The 21037-nt window shown below is 45.4% G+C and overlaps 1 protein-coding gene across 2 annotated transcripts in view; it reads left to right on the top strand.

Annotated features, from left to right (window-relative positions):
* The window catches only part of arid5b (AT-rich interaction domain 5B), a 63302-nt gene that overhangs the window by 17741 nt on the left and 24524 nt on the right, over window positions 1-21037 (top strand). For both annotated transcript variants that reach the window (XM_028961713.1, XM_028961705.1), the window contains exon 4: window positions 3352-3582. In XM_028961713.1, the coding sequence (XP_028817546.1) occupies window positions 3352-3582 (231 nt within the window). The remainder of the gene's footprint in view (window positions 1-3351; window positions 3583-21037) is intronic.

A 21037-nucleotide genomic window follows, 5' to 3' on the forward strand; every position in this document is an offset into this window, starting at 1 on the left:
ACTCAGACGTAGTGCTGGGCGAGGACAGTTCCGATAGCCTCACATAACCTGAGACTGTATTTATGAATCATTTAAAAGCGAGCTTTTGGTGTGTTTCATGTCGACGTTGCGCTATGCTGCAACCCGATATCGAAATTTTGAAATGATGAAGTGCAGCTGCTGTTCGCTATTTCCCATCGACATTTTTCCACACTGACAGTGGGTTTGATGTTTCTCCCCAGCACATTTTAAACAGACAGGTAGCTATTAAACACACTGTTTGTCGAGGCTGACTCACTGACAGCAGAATATATTGGGTAATGGCTCCTCTCGCGGGCGGAGCCGTGTCGGAATGTGTTTGCTCTTTCGGAGGAATTTGTGAGCCATTTGCAGAGACTTTCAAGATAATGCGTAATGTACATTAGCAAGAACACAGGCAGGCTTTTTATTCATTGTTAAGCTTAGTCGACCGTCTGGCATCATAAAAAAAGATGCCTGATATGAAACAATGTCTCGTGTTCTATTTTATTTTTTTTTAGCTTTTTTCGTCTTTTTCTGAAATGTAATCAAAGGGCCTTTTTGATGTGTCTGCATTCTTGCTTTGGAGACATTATAAAAAGATAATGAAATGTTGAGATTTCCATCCTTGCCACAAAAGCCCTACATTATCTGTTTTTTGGGCAGGTATGTAACATCACTTTGTGATGCAAAGTGTAATGCACGACAGCTCGCTTTCAAAACTAGTAACTCAATTAGGGTTTTTTTTTTCCTCCCCATATTCTACAGCCTTATCAGAACTTGATGGATGGCACGAATCCTCAAAATATTCTGTGTACGCTATCTATCATCCCACCACGGTACAACATGAATTATTAATACAGCAGAGGTGTTCCTCCTCTGTCCGTTTCGTTTTAATTGGACCACTTTGGGGCCCGGATATGAGTTGAGAGGTGTTACATAAATATATTTTTGTGGAGCACTTGACATGGTTAAAAACTAAAAAAAATATATAATAATATAACAGCCTCCATTGGCCCTGATCTGATAAGACGCCAGGCTTAGTTGAACTGATTTTAGGGTAGATTTTGCAGCCAGTCGGTCTACCTGCCTCGCTCCCCCCTTTCCTCCCCTCCGCCCCAACTCACTTGACAAAGGCTGCTTGTCAGGGGTATTAAAGGAAAATTGCATAATGTGATTTTCCATGTGCTCTAATGATAGTGCAGCCCCTACCCATTAAACGGCAAAAGATAAGAATTCCTTTCTTTGGGAAAAAAAAAAAAGGTTAGATTTTATTAAGCAAATGACTGCGTAACTGGGGATCTTTGCTGCGCAGCTTCCTCCGTGCCCTCCTCTCTGCCCTGAAGCGAAATCTAATCAGCAAAAAATGTATGCGCTATCCCCCTGTGAGATTAGCGCAAGGCCAGCGTGGCCTAAAAAACATGCCTTCTGTTTTTTTCCCTCCTCCCCAAACTGACTTCCACCGAGCTAATTGAAGAAGATTGAGTGTAGCGAGTCGGTGGTTTCACGGAGCAAATAGACTTTCCATTGATTGTGTTAGAAGTTGCATTATTGCACGTGGAGGGAAAAAAGAAAACAGAGGCCCATCGCTGAGCTGTTGCATTTACTGCCCCCCCCCCCAAATAAATCCTATATATCTGTATATATCTCAATCCAATAAAAAAGATAAGCTCACAGCAAATCAAGACTTTCATTACAACTCATCCATCATTATGCCATTTGAAGATTATTTGAAAACTGCCAGAATTATGGTGGGCCGTGGGCCGATTTGAAAAATTCCTGCTACATTTACATTTACATTTAAGGCATTTGGCAGACGCCCTTATCCAGAGCGACTTACACCGTGCTTTCAAGTTACCATCGATGAAGTGAATACTTCTGGTTCATTAGGACCCCCAAAGATGAATACAATCTTTTTATTCACTCTTGTTGTAGATTCTGTACATAAGTTAGACAATAAGAAGGTTACAAGTTAATCTAAATATTCTCTAAAGAGGTAAAGGTATGAGAATTAAAAAAAATCAGGCTCGGGAAGCACTGATCCCGAAGACCCTGTTCTTCCCATCCACACATTCCAGTCCTGCCAGCCGTGTGGTGGGTTATGTCAGCCTTTTTAAAGTGCCAACACACAGGCCGCCTTCGTCTAATAGACGCAGATGGATTTTGACGTCTGAGACAGATGTAAACTCACTCCGGCCGTGTCAAGTGGATTGTGTTTTATGACTCCCTGCCAGATCTTTTATGCCGCCGCCGTGTCTCAGCAACCATCGCCTCGCGGCCGGACCCCTTCGGGGCGCTGTACAGGTCGTGCATTGGCAGTCATCGCCGAACGGGCCTATATTTCAGTTTGATTATTTGTCGTGGGGTCGGGGGGGAGAGGGATCGTTCTTTTTTTTCCGATTCAGCAGAAGGGATCGCAGTGACTTGTGAGGCAGAAAAACCCCGGAATAACGCTCTGATCTCACTGCGCTCTGAATGACATGGCATGCTGCCTGGTTTCTTTTATATTGCCAATACTGACAGCGAGCACGCTTGTTAAAACAGCAGTTTTTGTCTGCAGTAAAATGGTCTCACAGATCTATATTTCAACACCGAACAGAGTTCATCATTTGTTATTGATATGTTTTGCTAAATCCTGGGGTAGACTGGAAGAATTGCCCTTTTCAATATAAAACCCCAAACGGGAACACGCAGTTGGATTTATGCATCCATTATTGCTATTTATCCTTATTTCCTAATGAAAGGAAATGGTAATATTAATGGTAAATAATAAATAATAGTAATGCTGAACAATATCAATGTTAAATGCGTTTTTTGGTTCCTCACAGGCCAAACCCGAACACAAAACTGATTTTTTTTTATTTTTTGCATTGTATATGCATTCTTTTTTAACATTCATCCTAAAGTTAATGAAAGTATCGCTAATGCTAAATGCTTTTTTTGCTTCTCAGGGCCGAACCCCAGAGTGGAATCTGTAATTAGCTTTACGTATACTAGCATTAGCATTCATCCTAAAGCAAATAAAATGTGATGGTAATATTAATAGTAACGCTAAATATCGCTAATGCTAAATGCTCTTTTGCTTCTCAGGGCCGAACTCCAGAGTGGAATCTGTAATTAGCTTTACGTATACTAGCATTAGCATTCATCCTAAAGCAAATAAAATGTGATGGTAATATTAATGGTAACGCTAAATATCGCTAATGCTAAATGCTTTTTTGCTTCTCAGGGCCAAACCCCAGAGTGGAATCTGTAATTAGCTTTACGTATACTAGCATTAGCATTCGTCCTAAAGCAAATAAAATGTGATGGTAATGCTAAATGCTAACATTTTCCTTGTCCCTCTGGGCCTAGGCGATGACGGCGAGGAGAAGAAGGTGCTGGTTCTGAGCTACCCACAGTACTGCCGCTACCGGTCCATCATCGCCCGGCTGCGCGAGCGGCCCACCTCGCTCCTGACGGACCATGTGGTGCTGGCGCTGGGCGGCATTGCGTCGCTCACCAACAACACCCAGATCCTCTACTGCAGGGACACCTTCGAGCATCCCACCCTCATTGAGAACGAAAGCGTCTGTGACGAGTTTGGTAAGTGCCGCTTTTCACCCTCGACAGTACGGAATGTGTGCATGTACGAGAAAGAGGAAAAATTGTGAAACGCTGCAGCAGAGGACATAATCACACAACGAAATGTGTCCTCTGCTTTTAACCATCACCCTTGGTGAGCAGTGGGCGGCCATGACAGGCACCCGGGGAGCAGCGTGTTAGCTCAGTGGCACCTCAGTGACACCTGGGCAGTTCATAGGTGTGTCATGGGTGAGCCACTAATTGAAGAAATGAGGAAAGTCTCTGGCTCAGATTGTTGTGGCCGAGCGGTCGCTTCTTCAGACAGCCGTACTCGCCACGGATATTTTTAAACCGAGGTCGGGTCAGAGCGCTCGAACGTCTCCAGCCGCAGAGTAGCTCCTTCAGGAAGACGCCTTGACGGTGTCCGAGATGAGGCCTTGGCCCGTTAGCGGCTCTGATCGTCGGGGACCACATCGGCATTATTTTAAACCCTTCTAAACCGAGACCGGCACATGGCATTTACATTTACAGTATTTATCAGACAGCCTTATCCAGAACAACTTACAATCATTAGTTACAGGGACAGTCCCCCCCCCTGGGGTTAAGTGTCTTGCTCAGGGACACAATGGTAGTAAGTGGGATTTGAACCTGGGTCTTCTGGTTCACAGGCGAGTGTTTTACCCGCTAGGCTACTACCACACTTTACAACGCGAGGATTATAATTAAGACGTCTTGCTTTCTTGAGTTCTCTTGTCGTCGAGACGCTTCATGTACAGTAGAGGACAGCGCGGTAGAATTAACGACAAACGACTTGCCAGAGAGAGAAAGAGAAAGAGAGCCATTTTGCAGATATTCCACGTGTTTTGACAGCGGCAATGAATTTCAGGCAATGAATCTAAAACACGTTTTAGTAGCTTACATGCCCCAGATCGAAATGTCTTTGTTTCGTGTCCCGGAGCTTTAAAATGGCTTCAGACTTTCTCCGAGGCAGCTACACCGCGAGTGGTATTTATTAAGTCTTGATCTCAGCGCATGAAGTCACTGTTCATGTAAGGGCCCCCGACACGCTGAATTTATTACACAGGGATAGATCCCATTGTGGTCAGTCTGAATCCTGCCAGCGACACATGAGAAACTTCGCAGAGCCTTTTTGTGCCCGGAATGACAGCTACTTGGTGAGGGGGAGAAAAAAAAATACCACGTTTAGTGCTGCTATTAACTTTTTTAAGCTTTTTTTTGTAGCCGGTGGCCAACGTGAAAGTAGTCAGGGGGTCGAGTGATGGAATAGTATTTAAGGGAAATTGACTGGTTAGCCTTGCTATCACTCGTGTACTTTTAGTCATTTGTTGCTGGTGAACATTTTCTCCTCAGTTAATAGAAATAGCAGAAGTGTTCCCAGAATTTGCTCTACTGGCTGCCTGTTATTTCAGCCCCTCTTTCTTCTCCGTGTCATGCTTAAGGCAGCCCAGTAAAAATCTGTCAGCTAAATTGAGCCTTTTGACAACGGTGGGTGAGAAGGAAAAACCTAAAAACCTAAAGATGACCTGAACAGTCAGGTGACCCTACTCGGCTTCAGGCATATCAGATGTGCCTGACATGTTAAAACCGACTCCAGAGGATATACAGTACAGGCCAAAAGTGTGGACACACCTTCTCATTCAATGTGTTTTCTTTATTTTCATGAACATTTACGTTGGTAGATTCTCACTGAAGGCATCAAAACTATGAATGTGGAGTTATGTACTTAACAAAAGGTGGAGACCTGGCCTCCACAGTCACTGGACCTGAACCCATTTCTTCAGATGGTTTGGGGTGAGCTGGACCCCAACAAGTGCTAAACACCTCTGGGAACTCCTTAAAGACTGTTGGAAAACCATTTAAGGTGACGACCTCTTGAAGCTCATTGAGAGAATGCCAAGAGTGTGCAAAGCAGTAATCAGAGCAAAGGGCGGCTATTTTGGAGAAACTAGAATATAAAACACGTTTTCAGTTATTTCTCCTTTTTTGTTAAGTACATAACTCCACATGTGTTCATTCATAGTTTTGATGCCTTCAGTGAGAATCTACCAACGTAAATGGTCATGAAAATAAAGAAAACACATTGAATGAGAAGGTGTGTCCAAACTTTTGGCCTGTACTGTATATTTTTACAGTTTAAAAAAATATGTATTTTCCCCCCTGTTGACTAACCTGTCAGTAATACATAACATGTTAATTGTCTTCTAATGTATCAATGGGCGTCATATCAATTGGACCACCAGGAAGTAACTGCTGACGTGTTAGTTATCTGGGACAGGAGGAATGAACTGCCCGCCCAGTCCTTTTAAAACTTTTAAAACCCCCTGCCATCAGTAAGTCCAGTTATGTATGTCCGAAAGACCACACCCACTTACAACACAAACATGCATCTTATCAGCTCTTTAACTATTCTGATGTGTGAATTAGTGAATATGACATATATGACACATGAAAAATGCTCATATATCAAACTGATATCTGATTTATTTAAGTAATACTGATGTATATATTTAGTTGTATGTTGAAGATCCTTATTCAGATTATGGGAGGCCGGATGGGATGGGGGACATGATGGACATTCAAGAGCAGGAGGAGGAGGCTGTTACGCACAAAGCCACGCGTTATTGAGCAGATTTTTTTTTGTACACTGATGTGCTGTAATGGCCATCCAGATCCATTTTCCTTGCGAGTGAGCTAATATTAGAAACCTGGTGTTATTATGCAGGCACATACAGTGCTGTGCTTGAGCAAACACATACTTGTGTCTCCATAGCATCTCTTACAGTTTAACCAGCAATAACATCATAATTGTGATTGCTATTCTTATTATTATGATGTTATTAATACAGTGCGCCAATATGAACTCAAAATTGCTTTTTTTTTTGTATGTGTTAGGACAACATCAAGGCATCTTTCAGCACTCTATTCTCAAGATATGTGGGTTTAAGCATATGCAAATAAAAATAGGGGTGTGTGTGTGGAGATTATGAAACCCCCCCCACATAATTCTTTACAAACTAAGCACTTTGTATTCCACCCAGAGACGCCCTTTGTGACAGGAATTCCGCGCGTGTTATTAAAGGATGATTTCTGCATAGCAACTAGGGACAAATTAATGATGGCTTGTTGTGCGCCGGAAAGATGGCCGAGACAAAGAGCTCATTGTTAGTGCAGCATCAGGAAAGCCCTCTGCACCAGCTATTGTTCTTGAGTGTTAATCATTCGCACTCTAATAAATCAAATTACAGCAATAACAGATTTCAGATTTCCTCTCTCGCTCTCTCGCTCTTTTTTTATACCGCCCCTCGATCGAGGCCGGAGACGCCGGGGCTCAAGAATTCCAAATCCATTTCCAGACTTATTCTGCGGACCATGTTTACCACATACACTGCAATAAAAAATGGGTCATTTACTTTCCTCCCATGAAAAGCAAAAAGCCTGCCTGACTGTGTGTGTGTGTGTGTTTATGCTGCATATCTCAGCAGTTCTCTCAGCGTGCACCCGCACAACGGAGGAGTCTATGGTTTAGCGATGGCGGGGGGAGAAAGTATCACTGTATGTTTAATAAAATACCTCTAGGACGCCGGGCATGGCTGGGCGATTCATTAAAAGGGAAGCTGGGTGGGTTTTTTTTATTTCTTTTTCTTTTCCCCCACATTCTAAAGGCAAAGTCTGATGTCACGACGACTTGTTGGAGGGCTTCACAGAAGTGGGCGAGGCCTTCTGGCCGGGAACGTGTGGCCACTTGGAAGCATTTGAATAATTTGATGCTCGGAAGAGATTTATCACCCGTCGCAGTGTTGTGAAACAAGGAACAAGAAGCAGGGGGCAAAAATGTACCTATTACCCAGTTCCTCCGGCAGTCAGCAGGGAACCTCAGGCATGCTTAAGTAAACCGAGCGGGCTGCATTTTTTGATTCCGGCAATCTCCACTATTTATAGCGGCCACTTCTGTCGCCCCGAAATCGCCGTTTTTCTTTTTCTCCCACGTCCCGCTAAATGAAATGCCAGCGGTTTTTGTTTCACCAAGAGTTTAACACAGGTTATTATTAATACCATCCAGATTTTCTGGGGCCCAAATGGAAGTACGGACAAGCCAAGGCAGGCAGCCCCCTCCCCTCCGCACCAGTCACCTCGTGCGCTTTAAGAAGGATTGTACGCGCGGTTAAGTAAACAGAACGCCAGAAAAATGATTACTGTTTTTCCACTTGCGCAACGTGCAATTAGCCCGGCACACAGGCTATATGGAGTAATCATGCGCATTATGCCAAAATAGACCTACATGTTCGGCTCGGGCTGTAGTCTATCTGTCTCTGTTGCTTTAGCCAAAATAAAAAAAAAAATGAGATCACAGATTTTTTTTTCCTTTTTCTCCGTTTTTTTTTTTTTTTTTCCGCTCTATGTTTGATTATTCAGTGTTATTTTTTTTTCTCTCTCAGTCATTTCACAATCTGGATTGAATTACTAAAGGTCATGCATTTTTTAATAGCCCATATGCCTTATCCATATGTCATATAAAGAATTCAAGGAGAAAGTGAAAAGGAGGTTGGTTTTTTTTTGTGTTTTAATTTTTAAGTGATATTCCTGGCACGGTTGTTTGAGGTACCCTTGCCTAAAAAAAATGACCTCATAAAAAAAACAAACCTGAAAACGTTTTTACCCTTAAGTGGAATTTGCATAATTGTCTGGTGAGGTACAATATTCCCTTATTTCCTAATGAATAACATGCAAGCCTTCCAGATGCATGCTATTATAGGCCACGCATGCCAGTGTTTAGCCTTGAGAAATATTATTTGCTGGTTAAGTGTGGGGTGCAAGAAGGGGGTGAGTGTGTGTGTCTGCTCACACACACACACACCAACACACATAATTTGTGGTTCACTGCAGAATTCCTGCAGGGTTGTTATTTTATCAGTTCAGAATTAATTCTGTAATACCTAGCTGGAGTTTTGCAAATCTCCCATCATTCTGAGGTATTCATTTCTCCATCGAACAACTTGCGGCGATCGGGTATGAAGTCTTAGTCTTCAGACGTCCAGGCCTGAAAAAATTAAGATGTTTAATGCATGTCTCATGCAAGAGGGGGGCTTGAACCACAGCCTTCTTCCTCTCAGAGTCTTTAAGGTCCCAATGGCTAAACTTCCGATGCCTCTGGACACCCTCATGCATCCTTCATGCCTGCACGAAGCACATGTTAGCTCAAGCCTCCAGCAGGTAGTTCATAATCCTCTGTGGTGCAATATTTATACAATCGGCCTTGGTAACAAAAAAGTGAAACACAAAAGGGCCCTATTTTCAAGCGCAGCATTACTCAGCAAGCGTGGGGGCTTGCTCGCTAGTATAAGGTCAAATAGATAAAACAGGAAAGATCTACAAGATCTTTAATTAGGTTTGTGCATGGGTTATATTGAGAGGTGTGGGTTTAAATCATCAGTAAAGAGAGCTATCAGCTCATCATGATCTGTCTCCTACAGAATGGGTGGTATGTTTTATCTAGTTATGTAAAACCTTGCCTTAAAACAGCAAAGAAGCCCCACTCTTAACACATAGTGCTGCAGTTAGCACCAGTTTGAAAACAGTGTGAGCAGATCGTCTCAGAATAGCTGAATTGATGAGTATTTATAAAATGTGCAGATGTGTTTGGTCCAAAAATTTAAACCAACTTGCAATCGATCTTCGGCATATTTTTCACTCTGATGCGGTGACTGGGTTGGCCTTGTGTGAGATAATTGATTTTTTTACATTAGAAGCCCATCCAGCCCAACACACGTAGCTTTTACGTGAAACGATACGGCCGCTGAAGGCTAATAGCGGCACTGCATCCGGACAAAGGAATTAATAGGCGATGACCTGTGCTCAATCCGCCTTTTTTTACCCACACGTGCGTTTGAAGATAATGTCACGGATAATAATGTCACCGTTCTGGAATTCAGGTTCGCCCGTTGGAATGGATCATCAGTCAGGAGGTGACATTTGAGCTCACGGGCGATATTTTTAGTGTCTCTCTCCTCTGTGATTTGGACTAATTACGCTCTTGGCTCCCCTTTCTGGGTTTGGGGACGTTCATTATTGGCAACGAGACTTCAGTGAAGACGGAGAGAAGTCTCAAGTCTCTCAAACAGCCCCCCCCCCTGCCCACCCCAACGACAAACAACTGCCCCCTTCCTGAACCGCTCGGCCTCGCACCCTGAAAAAAGGAGCCGCGCATGGCAACATTTGGACTACTCGAATGCCCTTTGCTATTAAGCAGCTCAACAAAAAGCCGCTGTTGAAGTGTATTGATTTTTTTTTTTTTTTGTTCTGTCGTATCCCCAGCAGACTACTTACAGGAGGGATAAATAATTCATGGTGTAAAAAAATGGAACCTTCCATTCAGGGCTCGGAGTTTCTCTCTCTCTCCCTCTCTCCCTCTCTCTCTGGTTCTGTCCACTGGTAATAAAATTTCCACTTGAGACACAAGTCTGAAGTAAAATGTCACTTTCAGCCCAAGATAGTATTTAATCCCCCCCCCCACACACACACAATTTCACGTCAGGTGTACGTGGCCTGGTTTCTCCAGGAGATGCTTCTTTTTGGTCGATGCTGTGATTTATTGCCACGCCGACGTCAGTAAAATCCCCCCCACCTAAACATTTAATGAGCTGAACTACGTGGATCTGAGAGAATCGCGGAGGAATATAACCAATGATGGCTTTAAAGCAAGGAGTCTTTGATGCACTTTCTGGAATGCCGAACAAAACATGGCTGCCTGTTAACTGATTTCGCTCCTTTGTTTTCGCGGCTCAATATTTATTTATTATTCTCCTGCTTGAACATGCACGTACGCGCACGCACACACACACACACACACACACACACGGCTCCGTCTCGTTTGAGTATCTCTCTCTCTGGCAGGCGTTTAGGAATGTGAGAGCTGGCCAGCGTTAGAACAACCAGCCCCCCCACCCCCGGACGAATCTTTTTTTTTTTTTTGCAAGAGCTCGGTAATGAGGAGCACGCTGATAGATCGTGTCATGTTTAAATATGTTATTATGCTGACCTGCCACGGGCGATGTGAAGTCATTTGAAATTGTAATTCGATATTTGCACTTTGGTGCAGAATGCGAAACTTTCAAACATTATCTCATCAGCCCCGTGTTGCTTGTTGCAATGTGGGGCGTGTGTCTGATTGATTTACTTCCAAGCAACTCGCTCCCTGTTATTTTTGGCTTAGCGTGACCAACAATAGCCGCTTGATGGAGACATTAATGGACATTCATACTGCATGCCGTCCCCTTAAATGTTTCCGTTCTGGGGGGGAGAAAAAAAAAGGCGCCCATTTCAGACCTTTCGACGCAAAACATGTTTATTTTGTCTTTTGAGTGTTTCGCTGAAGGTCTGTAAAATGGAGGCAGCCGAAGCGGCGAGCTGCTCTCATTATCTCCGGCACAGTCGTCATTTTGGCCCGTCGGATCGATTTAAATAATGCATTTTTCATTCCCCCTCCACCGGCTCTGGTGGTGTTTATTTCTGCCCGCAAGACGTACTGTAAATGCACCGGGGGCTTGCGTTACGTAAGGCTCTTAAATGCCAACTGAATTTAGGGTGACCGTTGCGTTTTTTTTTTTTATATATCAAATTAATCCCTGAAAACACTTGTCTGAACACTGGCCAATAAACATCACAGGGACGCAGAGATGCTTTTCAGAGCCACTTCGGTGGTGTGCGTTCGCCCCTCCAAACTTTATTCTGTAGATATACAGGGTGGGCCATTTATATGGATACACCTTGAACACATTTTATAAGTGGTCAGAAACTCACGAAAGAATAAAGTTACGTTAAAACTAAGCACACCATTGTTTTCCTTGTGAAATTTCCAATACATTTGATGTGTCGCATGACCCTCTTCCTATTGAAAAAACAAAAGTTGGATCCAAGATGGCCGACTTCAAAATGGCCACTATGGTCACCACACATCTTGAAAAGTTTCCCCCGTCACATATTCTAATGTGCCACAAACAGGACGTTAATATCACCAACCATTCCCATTTTATTAAGGTGTATCCATATAAATGGCCCACCTTGTAGATGTAGATGTTAGATATAGATTTTGATATAGACGTACGGCCACGTACGCTGATCTGTTAAAACACCCGGCATCTCCATTACAGGCCGTTTTTCACAAAGACTATACTTCCAGTCCGACCGCTGCACTTCCAGGGCACGCGGCTTTGGCGCCGTCCCGCTGTTAAACATGAATAAAGCAATGAATTATGTACACAGGCGAGAGGCGTGGGCCACGCCTTCAGATATTCCCGGCACTAACGGAGCAGCTTGCCGGCGGAGGCCGCTGTTCCGACCGTCCGGCATCGCGGGGCGACCCTAGGCCGTCCAAAGGACCCACGGGGCCCGAGAGGTCGGAGTGGCATTAGCGGTGCCGCTCGGAGAGCCGGGCGGAGGGCCGCGACGCGTGTTAATGAGTGGCCCCGACACTCGCTGGAGGACCGCACGCTCGTCACGTGGGCAGCCGGGCGTGCGGAGAACAGAGGGGACACGCAGCCTCCCCGGCTGACAGAGCGGCATTTTAAATAACGGCCACACGTCTGCCATATTCTGCATAAGCAAAGAAAAATCTTAATTTAATTGTGCACAATACCTCCAGTGATCTTCAGCCACGAGCTTACACTGTTATGTAATATTGCGGTTTTAGCTTATGAAGGTATACTATATTCTCAAAACCTGATGTATAAGGGAAAAATACTAGATGATGCATGTAATAAAATCAAATTCATTATAAATATATATGTGTGTGTGCATCATCTAGTGTATATATATATAGGGTGGTAGTAGCCCAGTGGGTACCCAGGTTCAAATCTACCATTGTGTCCCTGAGCAAGACACTTAACTCTAAGTTGCTCCAGGGGGGGACTGTCCCTGTAACTACTGATTGTAAGTTGCTCTGGATAAGGGCGTCTGGTAAATGCCATAAATGTAATGTAATGCATTGTGGGAAATATGGAGGGACGGCCCATTTATCACTGAGACTTTCAAAAGTTTGTTTGTTTTGTTGATAAAAACCTCCTGACATGATGAGAAATCATCAATATAATTTTGACGCAGTGTCATTTTTACAATGTTAAAACCATATAGCATGACTAGAACAGATGCAGCAGGGGCGGTAACGTTAAAAAGTCATTTTGAAAGCCGTAATGGCGTTTTTGCAGGGATCTGATATGAGTATTGTTCTAATGAGGTAGATGCTCCAAAAACGCCAGCTTTGGATGGCGGCGGCGCCGCATGGGGGAGCAGCCGGCGCTGGATGATTCATGGCTTCTGTTGTAGAGGTGATTTTACCTTTGAGGGGTGTTGCATGGCGTTTGATGTCTCCTCCGCCCTCGGAGTTTATTCGCGTCACGCCGGGAACGTTCAGCTCGACCATAAGGTCACTGCAGTGTTTCACCCAGATGATTCAATGAGGAAAAGGGAATTTGTTGCTTTTGAGCGCCGTGCCAGCACTGTCACCAGAGTGTTAAAAAAAAAATAATAATTGCTTCACACACACACACCCCCACACACAAATGTACAGTAGAAGTCACATTAAGCCAAGGGATTGATGGGTGTTTTCTGCAGTCATAAATGAATAATGATTATCGGATAGAGGAGGGAATAACATACAAACCTCAACTCGGAGTTGTGAAGGCTTGTCTGTATTTATTCTGTGTGATAAATACAGAATATTTATTTTATTATGTTTTTATTCTGTGTGATATAATGAAGCGCCACTAGGTGGTGTCTGTATTTCATATACATTTCTGGCCCTCTCGCATTAAATAAAGCATGCTGTTGATTATAATATAAGCAATAATTACATTGACAGTCACAGCGACACATTACTGCCTTAATCAAAATGTGTTGTGATTAATTATGCCATTGTTAACAAGTTTCGCATGGTAATTTATTTTTTTGAAGTGAGCTTAGTTACCTTCAACTTTCGTGTAATTATATTTGCCAGTGAAACCCATCGCCGCCGAACAAACAGGCAGTGTTGACCCGGCACTGAAAGGCGATCTATACACCCCCCCCCCACGGAACAAAGCCCTCTGTCTCACCCCCCCACCCAAGTTATGTGACACGCCGTATGATTGCTGATACATCTGCTGCGTTATTTCAGGGTTCAGCGGACGCGTTCGCATTTCTCACTACCGGGGGCGCGATGGCAGACAAGTACGGCTCGCCTCGCATACCACGCCGACATATCGATGACCCGGGGGGGCAAATCAGCTCCGTGTTGCATTTCACTGTAATTAACTGCCATTATGTCGAGTGCTTTATTATACATTTATTTATTTATTTATTTCCTCCTTTCTTGGAGGGAAAAAATGGGTTTGTTCCGAACAACGTGACAGTCGCCCCGCTGTTCGGCGGTAAAAAGTGGGGCTTGTTTATTTTATTGAACCCGACTCATATCTGTTATTTGGATGAAAGGAAAGGCTTGGCTTCGACGAGAGAGAGAGAGAGCGATAGAGAGACCCAGTCAGAGTTTACATAGCACAATGCCATTCATGCAGAAATAATAGACTACCATTTTGAAGAGCTGTGCAATTGTGGTCTTAATAGCCCTCCAGTTCGGCTTAACAATTACTTGGTGCTTTGCACCTCCCTGGTTATTGTGAGACCCCCAAATTCCAGGGCAAAAAAAACTCCACGCTGTTACGAGTGTAAAACGGGGCATCTGCAAGGTCACGGGTGCCTCGGCGAGGAGTAATTGCCACGCAGACTGGCATTAAGCGAAGCCAGCGGCGTTGAAATTAGGCGGTGTCGCGGCCGAGTGGCTTTTGATATTTCTCTCTCTCTCTCTCTCTCTCTCTGTCCAACGCTGTCCTGCTCACACTTCAGCTACTTGCCAGACAGGAAGCGCAACTGCAGGGCTGCCCAGAGCCGAGGGCCGTAGATCAAAGGATCTCTTTCCTGTTGCAGAGTAACACCGACAGATTACCGTGGAGGAGGAAAAAAGAGGGAGGAAAAAAAAATACAACAATGCACGCTCGCTCGCTCGCTCTCAATGCACACTCTCTCTCTCTCTCTGCAAGTGTGAACGGGGAAGTACATTCTGGTGCATGGTCCATTATCTAAAAATAGCGCCAACGTCCATATGCTTGTGCCATTGTCTCCACACACAGACACACAGACACACACACACACCTCCAACCGGTATTATTTCATTTGGTGACAGTGCTGTTTCATTATTAATCCCCTCCCAGAGCAGCGGCCATGTTTCTCCACACTACAAACGGCTATGTTTCCGCGACGCCGTACTTTTCGCGTTTGAAAGGTCAGCGGCGGGACCTTGTGACATAGTCCCCACTTCGCAGTGCACAAGGGTTTATTATAGCAGGATAAGCACAACCGCAGCTCCGTCGCTCATGCGTTGAATGTACGAATTTAGATTCTTTTTACTCTTTTTTCGGAACCTTGAGAAGGTAGAGAGAGGGTCCGAAGGGGTGCAGGGCTTTTCCCCCGGGGGCGGGGTGGTGCACGACCAGACGCTCATAGTGTCAGTGAGGTACAGTATCTTAAAGAAACAAATACCTGAGACTTCATCTCCGAGAGTGAAACTGCATGCAAAATGATGTAGTTTTTCTGTGTTCTACATCACAATTAAATAAAAAAAATGTAAACCTCCAGCCCAGGCCAATTACTTTTTTGATTGGCCATGCATAATATAGCATTAATTTGTGATACAGTATTCTTTGTTTTCATGCTGAAATGGGAAAAATATGAATATTGAACACATAATCATAAAAAAGGCAGGCCAGTGTGAAGTGAAGCCTTCGCCCGAGCCAGCCCTGCCGGGACCGCCCTCCGCTCCACTCGACCCCGCCCCCCACAGACCCGGGGAACTGCTGATTCAGAGCTCCGGCCAAAAGCATATGCAGATGAGGGGGCTGTGAGTGGCCGGGTGGGAGTAGTGGGGGAGGAGCCAGGAGGGGAGGGGCGGGGCTCTGCGCGTTTAAAAGCAGCAGCTTCGCGGGGGGACGCGGAGCAGTGCCGCGGACGTTCCGTGCGGATGGGACTTGGCACGGCGTGTCCCCGTCGCCATGGAGCTCCCGAGTTTTCCTGGGACGCCCGGTGGCCGCGGCAGAAAGCGGGAGAGGTTAATTATAGAGGCCGGGTAAACACGCCGCCTCCACCGCTAATGTCAGCTCTTACAAGAAGAGACGGAAAAGAGCAGCGAAGACGATGCTGAAATATGTCAGGATCCCCAAGCTGGCTTCGCTTCAGCTTAGAGCTCCCGGCGACATGACACCGCGAAAAGGGACACGGACTGTTGTGACAGGGCAGGAGGGGGGGAGGGTATTAACGGGGGGGCGAAAACAATCAAGCCCGTGTGAACATTAATAGCCCGAATGGTGGCCGGTGCCATTTTATTATCATCAGCTGTTATTGCGCCATTTCTTTTCCGCGAGACATTAAAAATGGTCATTTCAAAAGTCATAAGTATAACATCGTACGTGAAAAAACACATAAATGTGATAATTAACAATATTGGAAGATGAATCTGACTCTGACTCAGTTAAATGATGTGTTTGTGTAAGTGATTAGTTGTCACATCTGACACAGCACAGCACCCAGTGCACACAGTGTCCTCTGCATTTAACCATCACCCGTGGTGAGCAGTTGGCAGCCGTGACAGGTGCCCGGGGAGCAGTGTGTGGGAGGGGACCTCCCCAGGGCACCTTCGCGGTTCGGGATTCGAACCGGCAACATCCCGGGTACGGGTCCGCTTCCTTTACCCCAGCTCCTAAAGTAAAGTGACTGGTGGGCATATAGCGCCATATACAAGTGTTGATGAATGCATGAAAGTTAAACATACCATGTTAATCGACTAACTAACAAACCAGTTATCGTCAGTGCATTTATTATATTAATTAAAGAATTTTGGTACAGCCAAGAGTTTGTATATGTATATATTAATTAGATTGCCTTGATAGTGTGTAATGAAATCACGGTGGACCACAGGATTACCTTTTCACATGAGTCCGCTGGCAGTGCTCTCTGTTTCGGGGATAATATTAGCAACAGTGAAAGCTAGATTTAATATTCCATTTGAGCGTGTGCATGTGAATTAAATCAAGCCCGATCGAGCCAATTCAAGCCGCTCACCTAAGGCAGGGGGCATCAACTTCAAAGTTATATTGAGTTTCTTGTAAATATCCGCGCGCCACTGGTTGCCCGTTGTCATGGGGACCCCGCGGTACTGGGGTGTGTGTAATGTTGATTAGCGCCTGGGCTGGAGGGAAGGAGAAAAAAAACGCAAAAAAAATATCATAACCATTCATTCCGTCAAAAGGTCCTGCTCCATATTTACCTTGAACGTTCTTTGAAGTCCTAATGGGGTTTTTAAAGTGAAAGAGGAGCATCTGCTGGCTCAGAATTTTTATTTCCTGCCCGTATACGGCATATTACAATGTCGGAGGCATAATGCTTTCTTGAAAAAAAAAAAAAAAGAACAGGAGAGAAAGAAAGAAAACGGAGGGGAGGCTTATGATATTGGCCTTTTGTTGCGTTGACTTGGACAAAAAAAAAAAAAAAAAAAAAAGCCCCACGCTGGGGCACGTAATTATATTCAGTGGAAGTTTTTCGAAGGCGGCCAGAAGATCCCGGCGCAGGCGGCCCTATCTCCTTGGTAATCGTGCCCACTGTGGAATTCATATTATGTCAGCCACGCTGAACAAACAGCCTGCCCGCCTGTTCCCGTTTTTTTTTTTTGTTGCTCTTATTCATTGCAGAGCGACGTCTCCGACTGGAGCCCTGCATGAAAATAAAGCGGTGGGGGAATATGCTTGTCAGATTGTGTTTTTTGGTTTGTTTTTGAAAGTTATAATAATCAGAAATTCTGGATGCGAAGCCCAAGAGTGATGGTAAGGAGGCGACAGCCGAGAGCTGCACCGGCGCGTAGATTAACGGGCTTTAAGCGCCCGTCCGCACGGGGGATTGTATGACTGTGAACTCGCTCCGTATCTATTACACATCCCGCCCCCCTTTACCTCATCTGACCCCGAAATCTGTACCTGAGCCCAGGTACCCAGACGTAAGGACCTTTCCTGAAGCGTACTACTAAAACCTTTACTTAACTAATGCATGATAACTATGCATAACAGTGTACATAAGGAGAGTATAATGAAATGGCAGCGGCGGCCTAGCGGTTAAGGAAGCGGCCCCGTAATCAGAAGGTTGACGGTTCGACTCCAGATCCGCCAAAGTGCCACCGAGGTCCCCTTGAGCAACGTACCGGCCCCACACACTGCTCCCCGGGCGCCTGTCATGGCTGCCCACTGCTACCCAAGGGTGATGGGTTAAATACAGAGGACATATTTCTTCACCTTTCACTTCATTCCTCTCTTTTATTGAATCAAATCAAATTCTAATTTTATTTGTCACATACATACATGGTATGATATGCAGTGAAATGCTTTAGCGACTGCTACAAACCACAGTATTGCAAATATTGTACACAATGAACCAATATGCAAATATTGCAAACATAAACAAATATTACACTTTTACGTCTTTAACATAAAATATGTGTAACAAGTAGGGTGAAGGTGTGCAAATGAGTGAAGTCAAAGTATGAAGTGAAAAGTAAAAAAACCAAAAAAATGGCGGCCCCGTAGTCAGAAGGTTGCCGGTTCGAATCGCGATCCACTGAGGTGCCACTGAGCACAGCACCCTCCCCACACACTGGCCCCCGGGAGAGTCTCCAGAGCGATGGCGGTCCCACTCGCCGGCAACGCTTTAAAGCCGGCTGGAACGTCGGTGTTAACTGCCCGGTACATTAAGTGTCGACGCGAGATTCCGTGTGTTACCGCCCGCTTTTAGGAGGGGAGAGAGAGCGAGAGGAGCCTGTAAAGATAAATGACATTTATGAGAAATGGGCAGGTAGGATATTACGTTCGCCGCAGAGGCCCTCAACATACACACACACACACACACACACACACACTCTCTCTCGCTCTCTGTGCTGTGTGACATTTCTAAATGAGGGTGAAATGTAGCGTACGGGGAGACGCACTAAGTAAACTGCGGGGCGCGGGGGAATCGGGTTACGGGGGGGGGCGCGCCCATATTCGTGCCCATATATCCAGCCAGGAGTCTCCCGTTCCCACCTTCCCCTGGCTCAGAGGGGGGGGGTGGCTGGCCAAGGTTGACCCTCACGTTGCCAAGTCTTTTGAGGATCTTCGAGGCCCGGTGCCCATTAAACTGTCTGCTCATGGGGCGGAGATGACTGTCATCTTTATTTCAAGTAGGAGCTAATATTATTCTCATGGCTTCGTGTGCATCTGCATATCACACGTGACTGTGTTTAAAATTGTGCAAAGGAACAGTAATTAGCAGCCGTTTCTTTTTTTTCTTGTCCTGGGCGCGTTTTCCATCTCCCAGCGCCGCCAGCGTCAGGACAGCGTGCCCAGCGCCATACATTATGACCATTAAAGTGGAGTGGAGGATGTGCATTACCCCTCCATGCCTTTTCCATTAGGCCTATTGATCCTTTCATCAGCCGAGTGAGTGAGGGATGCGACCGCCGCGCCCGTCCGAGGCCATTCCCGGGGATGCCCATGCGCCGGTCCCTGGCCGCGTGCGCGCTCATCATTTTTTCATTAGGATTCCAGTGTCGGCTCCCTCGCTGGGAATTGGAACCATATTTGATGTGTGTGAAATAGGAAAATGCCTAATATTGGCCCAGTCAATGCGGCGTGTACGTTTACCGCGCATGCAGTACCGTTCACCGACACTAGAGGCCGTGAGTAAGGCCAGAAGCCCCCCCCGCCCAGAATTACCTTCCTAATAACTGCATCTGTAAAATCTGAAGAATATTTTACCCCGAGAGAATAACTAGACGAGTAGTCAGATGGGAGGTGTGGGGGTCAAGCATTCACCGACAAATGGCACGAGTAAGTAATGTCAAAATGACGCTTTAAATAGGCAGAGGCGGAAAGAAAGACGAAAAAAAAAAACAGCTAATCCAAGATGGAATGTGGATTATTGTCAAGTATCCTTATCGCTGCGTGCCTTTTCGTCTAGGTCACACGAATGTGTGATTTAGGCCAACAGGAATGAATAAATAAATCATCCCCAGATCCCCGTACACGCTCACTTTAAACAACTTGTCTGCGCATGCGTGTTACATTCGAACTATTACGCGTTCAAAGTCAAATAAAACGGAAATAACTTTTGCATGTAAAAATAAACGCGTGGTTTTGGGGGCATTGGACCTCGGAGGGGGTCCAACGGGGAGCTCGTGGTGTTCACACTTCCGGCCGCTGTCACAGGTGATGTTTTATTCGCCGCGTCCACGCCTCACGCCGCCCTTTTCCCGGGGGAAGCGCATTAAACCACACACGCGGGGAAGTGGGGGAATTAAACCCGGGGTATGAAGCAGGGACGCCGGGAGGGGGACGCGTGCGGGTGGAACGTTTCCGTCGCGACGCCGGTTACGTCCGCGCCAAATTAAATGGGGACAAATTGCCGGTAATGAAACAGGAAAGAGTGGGGGGGCAAAAAAAAAAAAAAAACACGGGATCAAGCGTCGTGAGACATGAGAGGAACGCCGCGCTGCATTATGGATGAAGTTGTCGGAGTCGCGCATTTGTATGCCGGTGACGCGTACAAAAGAGCGCGCCGCGGGGACGCGCCGCGTCCATGCAGATGGACGCTTAATTGGCTAATTATTTATGGCGGTCACGGGCGTGGAAGGTTGCGTTACGTTTTAAAGAGAGGCGTTTAAGCTCGGTACAGATTTCTGAAATAAAAGGAAATAAATGCATAAAAAAGGGCCACGTGTCGGCGTGGACCGAGTTTGTTTGTTCCTTACATCCCGACTTGGCGAACTTTCCACTAGGCAACGCAAGTCCGTGTCTATCCCTGCCGTGGCCGTCGGTGCGTGGCGGCGCTGTTGTCCATTTATGCCGGATCTACGTAGCTAATTGAACGCCTGGGCGCAGTAATCTCCCTCCATTTCCTGTCACTAGTCCTGTCACTCAGGGTTAGGACATGGGACACGGACCCACCCACCGCTACTAAATTACCTTAATCATTTGAATGCTAGCGTAGAGGCTTTGAGAAAAAAATGCCCTTTTACAAATTAAGTACCATGAACAATTTTACAAACAGGGACTATAAGCAACATTGTGGAGCGTTTTGGCTCTTTGTGGGCTAAAATATCTTTTAGTCTAGTATTCTGAGGCCTCAATTAAAATCACTTATCGGTTAGAATGTTACAATACACGTATGAAGCCAGCGAGTGTCATATAATTACATCATCTGTAATGTAACCACATCTTATTTTTCCTGTTTTCGCAGATGCCAGTTTCCCTTCACCAACTCATAATTTAATATTTATTTCTTTAAAAAAAAAACTGCTAACAGCTAGATCAAAACAGTGTGAAAAATACATGGAATGAAAGCCTCAGTCATAAAC

This window comes from Denticeps clupeoides, chromosome 2 (assembly GCF_900700375.1).
Source record: "Denticeps clupeoides chromosome 2, fDenClu1.1, whole genome shotgun sequence".
Taxonomy (NCBI): Eukaryota; Metazoa; Chordata; class Actinopteri; order Clupeiformes; family Denticipitidae; genus Denticeps; species Denticeps clupeoides.